The sequence below is a fragment of the Notolabrus celidotus genome, chromosome 22 (assembly GCF_009762535.1).
Source record: "Notolabrus celidotus isolate fNotCel1 chromosome 22, fNotCel1.pri, whole genome shotgun sequence".
Classification (NCBI taxonomy): domain Eukaryota; kingdom Metazoa; phylum Chordata; class Actinopteri; order Labriformes; family Labridae; genus Notolabrus; species Notolabrus celidotus.
In genome coordinates this window covers 18,103,309-18,113,604 of record NC_048293.1, presented here as the reverse complement: position 1 = coordinate 18,113,604, position 10,296 = coordinate 18,103,309, and the positions used below count along the sequence as shown (strand labels likewise).

At 38.1% G+C, this 10,296-nt stretch overlaps 1 protein-coding gene across 3 annotated transcripts; it reads left to right on the top strand.

Annotated features, from left to right (window-relative positions):
• Window positions 1–441: 441 nt before the first annotated feature.
• eif4eb (eukaryotic translation initiation factor 4eb) lies at window positions 442–9,440 on the top strand. 3 transcript variants are annotated; one of them, XM_034675808.1, is made up of 7 exons: window positions 442–530; window positions 3,580–3,683; window positions 6,619–6,714; window positions 6,834–6,897; window positions 7,372–7,485; window positions 9,071–9,210; window positions 9,303–9,440. In XM_034675808.1, the coding sequence occupies exons 1-7, from the start codon at window positions 513–515 to the stop codon at window positions 9,415–9,417; spliced, it is 651 nt and encodes a 216-aa protein (XP_034531699.1). In that variant the 5' UTR covers window positions 442–512; the 3' UTR covers window positions 9,418–9,440. The 3 variants fall into 3 exon arrangements, with proteins under 3 accessions (XP_034531699.1, XP_034531698.1, XP_034531700.1); XM_034675807.1 differs by having other exon boundaries at window positions 444–566; XM_034675809.1 differs by lacking the exon at window positions 442–530 and adding an exon at window positions 968–1,059.
• The last annotated feature ends 856 nt before the right edge of the window (window positions 9,441–10,296 follow it).

The window sequence follows — 10,296 nt, the reverse complement described above, 5'->3', positions numbered from 1 at the left end:
TTGGATTTGTGTTTAGGTTTATATATCTATTGCCCTTACTGTCTGGTTGTGTCCTTACTGTCTTGTTGTTAAGTACCAGTGTTCCATTCACCACATCAAATTCCTCGTGTGTGTGAGCTCACTTGGCAATAAAGCTTTCTTGAATCTTGAATCCTGAATCTTGAAAATAGTGAATGGAGTAAGAACACTAAAGATATACGATTCCCTAAAAGAATTCCTCACTGAATTGTAAAATTAGTCCCTCTCCTTACTCAACTCATTTTATTATTTATTTTGTATGTATGTATAATTTACCATCAATTACTAACTGCAGCTGTTTTGTTTTTGTGTTCTTAATAATTGTTTATGTATGATGCTCCTTCTGAATGTTCCCATTGTTTGTCATGTACATCTATAATAAAGTTGAAGAAAAAAACACACATAAAAAAACCACTGCGCATGTCCGCAGCGGGTGCGTCACGTGGGACAGCTCCGACCAATCAGCACAAAGTTTCCATACACAGATTTGTAAGATGGCGACTGCCGAACCGGTGAGCACTTTCTCTGAAGAACATATCAAAACAATTGTGAGGCTAATTTACTTTTAATATGGGTCTAGATGTCATTTAAAGTATGAGTACAACTTTTAATGATTGTCCATGGAAGTAAATTGATCGTTGTTACAACCACGTGTGCTGTCTCGTGTAGTTTCAAGTTCGCCTTCTGTGCCACGACCTAGGCGTAAAAAAGGAATGTGCTCCCAACTTTAAGGCTGACGTGATGGCTAACCGACGTGCCATTCACCTTTTGGAGGAAACCTCTCTGAGTTCTATTACTACATTAATTAGTTAGTTAACTGCAAACCGTTAGTGACTGTTATTCAGGATAAATGTGATAGTTATGTTTAAATACTGCGTGTAAATGATCTAATAAATAAATAAATAAATAAATAACCGCTTTGGAACTATCAACAGTTGTTCCCTACCGGCCTCCACGATAACGACTACTGTACAGGTTAATGTTTCAGTCAATGAAGCTAAATGAGAAGAAAGCTAGAAGGTCAGCTTTTAAACTACAATGGTAAAAACTTTCTGGTGCATGTCATTTTTTTTTCGAAAGTTATACCAAGTAATAAATTAATAATAACCAGAAGAATTATATCGTCCAGTAATAAACACACAAGGCACATATACAACTTAGAAGTGTAGAGTTTTGAAGCTAGCTAACAGTGGATGGTCATGTTAGCAGTTAGTGAACAGTGAAATGTGTACCAGATGTTTCTATGAGGTTTCACAAGTGGAGGCTCTAAAGTACATGAAGTAATAATTATTTGAAGACAATCCAATTTATTAAGTTGGTTTATCATTCTGTTAAGCATAGAAGCAACGCTGTATTTTCCCTACTGTTATCTATGTCGACATACATTGGTATCTACTGACACCACTTTCCAGTTATCACTGCTGACTCATCGTCATGGATCCACACGCATGAGTGGGACATTACTCATGAAATGCTATGATGCCTATTAGAAAACACTATGGCAATTCAGGAAACACTACGGCAATTTAGGAAACACTATGGCAATTTAGAAAACACTGCAGCAAATCAGGAAACACTACGGCAAATTAGAAAACACTATGGCAATTCAGGAAACACTACGGCAAATTAGAAAACACTACGGCAAATTAGAAAACACTACGGCAAATTAGAAAACACTATGGCAATTTAGGAAACACTATGGCAACTCAGGAAACACTACAGCAATTTAGGAAACACTATGGCAATTCAGAAAACACTATGGCAATTCAGCAAACACTATGGCAATTCAGGAAACACTACAGCAATTTAGGAAACACTATGGCAATTCAGAAAACACTATGGCAATTCAGCAAACACTATGGCAACTCAGGAAACACTACAGCAATTTAGGAAACATTACGGCAATTCAGGAAACACTATGGCAATTTAGGAAACACTATGGCAACTCAGGAAACACTACAGCAATTTAGGAAACATTATGGCAACTCAGGAAACACTACAGCAATTTAGGAAACAATATGGCAACTCAGGAAACACTACAGCAATTTAGGAAACATTATGGCAATTCAGGAAACACTATGGCAATTTAGGAAACACTATGGCAATTTAGGAAACACTATGGCAACTCAGGAAACACTACAGCAATTTAGGAAACATTATGGCAATTCAGGAAACACTATGGCAATTTAGGAAACACTATGGCAACTCAGGAAACACTACAGCAATTTAGGAAACATTATGGCAATTTAGGAAACACTATGGCAACTCAGGAAACACTACAGCAATTTAGGAAACATTATGGCAATTCAGGAAACACTACGGCAATTTAGGAAACACTATGGCAACTCAGGAAACACTACAGCAATTTAGGAAACATTATGGCAATTCAGGAAACACTATGGCAAATTAGGAAGCACTACAGCAATTTAGGAAACACTATGGCATTTCAGGAAACACTACGGCAATTTAGGAAACACTATGGCAATTCAGGAAACACTATGGCAATTTAGGAAAAACTATGGCAAAAAGAAAACACTATGGCAATTTAGGAAACACTACAGCAATTCAGGAAACACTACAGCAATTTAGGAAACACTATGGCAATTCAGGAAACACTACGGCAATTCAGCAAACACTACAGCAATTCAGGAAACACTATGGCAACTCAGGAAACACTACAGCAATTTAGGAAACACTATGGCAATTCAGGAAAAACTATGGCAAAAAGAAAACACTATGGCAATTCAGGAAACACTACAGCAATTTAGGAAACACTGTGGCAATTCAGGAAACACTACGGCATTTTAGGAAACACTATGGCAATTCAGGAAACACTACAGCAATTTAGGAAACACTATGGCATTTCAGGAAACACTACGGCAATTTAGGAAACACTATGGCAATTCAGGAAACACTATGGCAATTTAGGAAAAACTATGGCAAAAAGAAAACACTATGGCAATTTAGGAAACACTACAGCAATTCAGGAAACACTACAGCAATTTAGGAAACACTATGGCAATTCAGGAAACACTACGGCAATTCAGCAAACACTACAGCAATTCAGGAAACACTATGGCAACTCAGGAAACACTACAGCAATTTAGGAAACACTATGGCAATTCAGGAAAAACTATGGCAAAAAGAAAACACTATGGCAATTCAGGAAACACTACAGCAATTTAGGAAACACTGTGGCAATTCAGGAAACACTACGGCATTTTAGGAAACACTATGGCAATTCAGGAAACACTATGGCAATTTAGGAAACACAACATTAACCAAACCAGAAGAAGTAGGTACCCTCGGGGGACATGACATGTTGCTGATTGGACTTGATTGGATGGCTGTAGTGTTTTCTCATTTGCCATTGTGTTATCTGAATTGCCGTTGTGATTTGCACTTCAGGGCCATCGTACATTATACACGTCTTATTATTGTCAAAGGAGGATTTTTTATAATTTCATCATGAATTTTTTCTATGAAGTGTTATTAGTTGGATATAGGGATAAGAAACTCCCTTTCTCACCAGTGTATTTCACCTTAAATGACTCCTTTTAGGAAAGCACCCCAAGTCCAACCCAGACTGATGAAGATGGAGCTGAGGAGTCTGGACAGGAGATCGTAAGCCCCGAGGCATACATCAAGCACCCCCTGCAGAACAAGTAAGGCTCTGAAAAGTGGTAAAGTAATAAGATGGTTTTAATCATTTGCACCATACCCTTCATGCAACTATTATTTTTTTTTGCAGTTGTGTTAATACTATTATTAATATGCAAATATTATTTAACTAAATTTAAGTAGATTTAAAAAAAATAAAAATAAATGTGTAACCTTCTTTGATGTGAGCATTGGCTGCTTTTCCCAGTATTGTACAACATATAAAATAATTTTAGATTTAATAGTTTTGACTTTTTTATTATTGGTTTGAGAAATAAAACCTAAGTGCATTCAAAACACATATGCATATTTTTTAATACATATTTAAATTTTTCATAAATGGTAAATGGACTTGTACTTATATAGCGCTTTTCTAGTCTGTCTGACCAAAGCGCTTTTACATTCACCCGTTCATACCCATTCACTCACTGATGCTAGAGGCTGCTAATGTAAGGGACCATCAGTATTAGCTGATCTCATTCGTACACATTCACACACCGCTGAACAACAGCGGGAGCAATTTGGGGTTTAGTGTGTTGCTCAAGGACACTTCGACATGTGACTGCCAGAGCTGGGATCGAACCGCCAACCTTCCGATTGTAAGAGGACCGACTCTACCCACTGAGCCACACAATCATGAAGATTACATGAATTAACGATAAATAAAACGAATGAAAAATAATCTGTTCTAGCTTTCCTAATGATTTGCCAGTCTTACTTCAGTATCATTTTAGTAAAAACAGATTTTTGCTTTCTCTTTCATGAACTTCCATTAGTCAGGTATTGCTTTGGTTTGCCGGTTTAATCAACAGAGTTTTAAATGAAAGTCGTCGTGGTTCACATGTCATTAAGAAAACGATCATATGTTCTTGGTAACAACTTCAAAGAAAGGTTTACAGACTTGCGTGTCGCACTGTTGTCTGATCTGTGGTCACAGTTCAAAAACTGAATGACCCTTCCTCCTAATTTATGAATGATGGCACAAATAATTGTGAAAGCCAAGACTGTTCAACAAAAACAATGAGTGCTTTGTTCTACAAGAGGAAGCAGAGCAATCAGCCAAGTTGTTGGTGCATGGTACACAGTAAAGGCATGTTCATAACAGACACAGCTCATAAACAGCCTTTACTCCAGTTATCAACATGCTCTCAAGATAAAGTCTTCACTTAAGAAAAGGGATCCTTTGTGACATAGATATCTGAAAATCAGTGTGACAGACACATTGATAATCTCTGAAGTTATGGGCCTCTTCAAACAAAGTTAACAGTGTTTGAAACTGTGGTTTGAAAAAAATGATCATTTATATCCATATTTCCGTCGATGATGACTCTGTGGTCGGTAGTGTTGCTTGTTTCTGATCCTCTCTGTTTGTTTTCACTTTCTTAAAGTATTAAAGTGGATTTTCTTTCATTATCCAAACAAACAATAATAGATTAAAGATTTTATTTCCCCACAGTATGACTATGATCGTCTGTGACCTGTCCAGAGTGTCTCCATGTTTTCTCCCAGTCCATACTCCGATAGCTTCCAACTCCCTTCAGAGCTGAATACAAACATGCACCAATTGAATATTTTATGTATATTTAATTTCCTCAAGGATATTTGTCTCCACAAGGGTCAAATATTAAATCCAAACAAAATGCCAGCAAGCTCAGGGAGAAGTTTGACCTTCAACACCTAAATGCTGCTTCACAGCTCTGTTGTGAAGTTTACGACACATAAATTCAAGTCAAACGTTGAGCTATTTGCAGAGACGGACAAAGTGGTGCATTAGTTTACAAGAGCTGCCTGGTTCCATGCAGGGTAATCTGGTGTGTGAGATTGCATGAGAAAGCAAATAAACACATCAAGGTGGGTCTAAAGCCAGTTCAAACCAAGACAAGCAACAGCACAGGACACATGGCAGAGGGAAATGCAGCACTGGTTAGTAGTTCATCTCAATTCTACTCATGCCGACTGATGGGGTCAGCTTGTAAAGTCTGCACGGGCTAGTTTTAGAAAATAAGGCACATCACCTGTTTCAGCAGCCTGTCAGCCAGCTGGTAAAGTCAGTTACAAACTGTCAGCAGGCCAGAAATGCTGACCACGAATCCCCAGCCCCTGTGTGTGTGTGGATATCATAAAGAAAGGTGTTTTAGAAGGAGTGTTTTTGTCAGTGCAGCATTATCATAAGCCATTTATTTTGTTGAAACGCTGCCACCACAGTTACTTTTTCTTATTTACTTATTCTTTTTGAAAAATGAGGGCTGGTTTCTTTTTTTTCTCCTTCTTTTTTCAGTTTTAAAATCCAACCGTAGCAAGAAACTCATGTTCCTCATTCATATTCATATGCATTTTATTCTGAGCTGCAAAAAAACCCAGCAAGGAGGCAGTTTCAAGGAAAGGAGACAGACTGAGTGTACTATAAACTGGTATGTTACACATTTTAAACATTTTCATCTGAAGTCTTTAGTCTTAACTGGACAGCTTTTGATGAAATTGGACTTCAGAATATGTGCTGCGTCAATTATGGCCTTAAATCACCCATTCAAATATATTCACACAAGGACTAAACTTAAGCCTTCCTACAATAGCATTATCAAATAGACTCATCAGACATTCTGCAGTGCATTTACTTTTTTTGGCTGCGCTTCAAATAAATTATACCTTCCTGACCCACTGATCGATTAGCTGCTTTAAAGCCCCTCATGATTGAGTCAACAGATTTTTATTACTACCTGCTCTAAAGAGCTTAAGATAGTTGCTGAGTAATGAGATATTTGGGTGTGAAAAAAAGACTTTGACCATGAGAGTGTCGGCTCGTTGTAATAAAGCAGATTCCAGCATCCTGGTACATCCTTACATCGCTCATGTGCTCAATCACTTCTGTTTACCTTGTGTTTTATCAGGTGATTATTACCCTTGTTCTAATTCCTTGTTCTGTTTTTTTTCACCCGACAGATGGTCCCTGTGGTTCTTCAAAAATGATAAGAGCAAAACATGGCAGGCCAACCTGCGACTCATCTCTAAATTTGACACAGTTGAAGATTTCTGGGCGTAAGAGCAATACATCTCTCTGAGTGTTGAATGTTTTTTCTGTACTTCCACAAAAACCCTAAAATGTCAGGATTGTGTATGTAGCATGTTTTGATGATGCTTTCATCTCCTCATTTCAGTCTCTACAACCACATCCAGCTGTCAAGCAACCTCATGTCAGGCTGTGATTACTCCCTATTTAAGGTACGTTTAAGTCATCATTCATGTAAATATGAAAAGACTTTTACAGCTGTACTGTAAATGACCAGTAAACATGTATTCATTGAAAGGTTCTTAGTTTATCAGCACTTGTGCAATTATAGTTTATTGACGTGTCTATATTCTGTCCAGTCTTTAACAACACTGCTCTGTGAGTCTGACTGTTGAGGCAGAGCTTGTGTAGAAGAGCAGAAATACAACTTGAGAGAAAAATGTGAACCTAATATTTAACCATGACCAGGCACAGGCTGAGTTCTTACTACCTCATAAATATTTCAGCTTCAAACCTTTCAATCAAATCAAAAGCTCTTCTGCTCTTATCATTGCAAAGTCGAAAATAAAATATATGTTTCTTGAAGGTGATGTTAAATCGTGCTCAAACCTCACTACTAAAAAGTGTTTTGAAGTTTTACTGCTGTATTTTGGGTTGTGTATTGACAATTTGTACCGTGGCTTCAGGATGGCATTGAACCCATGTGGGAGGACGAGAGAAACAAGCGTGGCGGCCGCTGGCTGCTCACACTCAACAAGCAGCAGAGGAGATCAGACCTGGACCGATTCTGGCTGGAAACTGTAGGTTTGGCCTCTGTGCTCTGTGTTTCATTATATGTTGTCACTGATGCTATCAACCATTTCTTCTGCCGTTTCCTAAAGCAGGACATTTATTACCTGCTGGCAGCCATAATTATTCGTACCACTCTCTCATCACACAGGTCACACAGCTGATATGAACAGTTTCATGGTTTTTAAAACTGAGGAGCACCACTATTTTTTTGTTCTATCATTTCCATCATTTGCACAACGAAATCTAATGTGATATCTAAAACATAAATATAAATCTGCACGCAAATAAATGCTGAGCTGACAGGGAGCCATCATGAGACCTTTAAATGAGAGCATCTGAAAACTGACTTCCTGTCTGTAAAGTCTGCAGCCCACAAAGTGTTGTTGTGAGTTTCTCTAAAGGTCACTCACAGGAACATAGAGATCCAGCAAGCTAAGGCTGTTCAGCTAGTAAACAGTCCTGACTTCTTTGTCACCACTGTATCTACTGCAGTTGGTTGACTCCTCTCTTTCTTCACTAGAACTCACACTAAAGTCAACAATTTTAAAGACAGTTGTTTTTTCTGGGGGTAACATGTAGCTCTGCTCCAGGACCTGTGTAGATTTTTTTTGCTGATTTGGACATTTAGGTTACCAATTCCATCAATAATGTTTTAACGGATAGAATATATATAATAATACAGTGGCAGGACCCCTGGTTAATATAAACTGTGTTGTAATACTCCTACTGACCACAAGTGGCAGCACTGAGCACCCCAAAACTCAGCTACACCTTATGTTGCGTTCACTCCAAACACAAACACTCCCTGAAGTGCGCATATACGAACGTAAGAATGTTTTGTGTTCACTTGCTTGATTCATGCAAATACCTTTCATTCCATTTGCGTGTACCCATAGAGGTGAATCTTATGAGAGGGGATGGGTTCCTTCAAACACCACCCCAGTCTGTTGTCAAACTAGGTTAAGCTTGACCTTGACTACATGAAATGGTGAAGCCAGTTATGCTAAATGGGGCAGAGCTTACTTGCGAGTAAAACCGTTATCTGGAATCAAGTGACGGCAAAGGTTTTCACAACTTACCAGATAAATTGACCTCCTCACTAACTTTCTGAAAGTGAGCTCCTGTTTATTCCTGTTCCCATAAAAACATACAAGCAATTTTTCCAATATTTTCTAGATGAATGGACCTCCACGGGTCTGTTCATCACATCACAAGTCACCGGAGGATCTGCACGCTGATTAACTCAATGGATTTGCTGAAGTTCAGATTTTTCAACTCTCGTGAATGAAGCGAGGGGCCCTTTGCATTGCAAATGAAGTGCGTAACATTTGCTTCATTTGCCTGGATGAAATGCAATTCACGCCGCACAATTTGCATCATTGCCGCTGCCTGACAAGAACTCACAGCTACTCACGTCTTTGCGTTGACTTTACTTGTTATTCACTCATGCAAATGATTTTATTCAAATGTAAGCAATCACCGTTGAACGGTTTACAGGTTTTAGTTTGTTTAGAAGATTTACAAACAAAATACCTTCAAATAGAATTTAAATGGTATAACAGCACCGTCTTTTCTTCTCTATCCCTTCACCAGCTTCTGTGCCTAGTTGGAGAGGCATTTGATGACCACAGTGATCAGGTTTGCGGAGCTGTGGTCAACATCCGCACAAAAGGAGATAAAATAGCAGTCTGGACATCAGACTTTGACAACCGGGAATCCGTGACACACATAGGGTGAGGCGGGTTTCTGTATACATCTTTACATTCATAGATATTTAGGAAGACATCTTTTGCATCTTCTTACATTGTTGTTGTCCCGTCAACAGGCGAGTTTACAAAGAGCGCTTGGGGCTCCCTCAGAAGATGACTATTGGCTACCAATCTCACACAGACACGGCTACCAAGAGCGGTTCAACCACCAAGAACAAATTTGTTGTTTGAGAAATACTCAAGTGCCTTTTTCATTTTTCTTGTCTTATTTGTTGTTGGTGCATATGTTTACTCTGCTGCAAAGACTCTGCGGAACACAATCTGGAAGAAAAATAACAACCCCAGCCTACATGCCAAATGTTTCCATTAAGTCCCCAGGACTTGAACCACAGGAAAAAACTCCATGGAAAACAGATGAACATGAATCTTCCAAAACACTAACAATGAATGGTATTAATGGTGGATGAGATTTAGGGTGATGAATACTCTACAAAAAGAAATATATATTGATCTTTTATTTTTTAATTCAGGGAATCCTGAAATGCGAAAAAATGTACACTTCCCCGTGTTCTTCAGCATCGTTGGTTTGCTGTAATCTTTAATAACACTTAACCCTTTTAATTTATTATTAATTTTTCTGCATATAATTAGATTGTTAGACTTTTGTTTTATGCTTTTTTGCCTTGAACTGTTGCACGTAAATCAAACTTTTTAAAGTATTTCATGACTCATATTCATTTGAGTGTTAATATAATTAAAACATTGGTTTTGCAATTATAAGTGGTCAAACTTTGAATATCTAACAGTTCTTCACACTGTGGTTGGCACATCTGTTATACATGGTTTTCTTAATGAGCTGCAGTGGGGCTTCTACTTTGAAACACAGGCTTGTTCAAGATGCTTTGATAGAACATTCAATTTTCTATGGATGATGGACATTTCCACCGTACAAAAGAGCGAATAGGATAGACACATTAACGAGAAACAGGAAAATCCCTCAGCTCCGAAGCAGAGAGGGTTTACCCAAAAAAATCCCAAATTAAACCCAACGATCCCAAAATCCAGATTCTTTAAAATGTTGGTACAAGAACTTTAAACAAAAAGGTTACT

What these genes read in the sequence shown, in the direction of transcription:
- eif4eb (XM_034675807.1), top strand. Translation starts at nt 513, where the DNA reads ATGGCGACTGCCGAACCGGTGAGCACTTTCTCTGAAGAACATATCAAA. An exon ending in GTGATTACTCCCTATTTAAG is followed by an intron (nt 6,898 to 7,371) that starts GTACGTTTAAGT and finishes CCGTGGCTTCAG; the next exon opens with GATGGCATTGAACCCATGTG. An exon ending in ACCGATTCTGGCTGGAAACT is followed by an intron (nt 7,486 to 9,070) that starts GTAGGTTTGGCC and finishes TCCCTTCACCAG; the next exon opens with CTTCTGTGCCTAGTTGGAGA.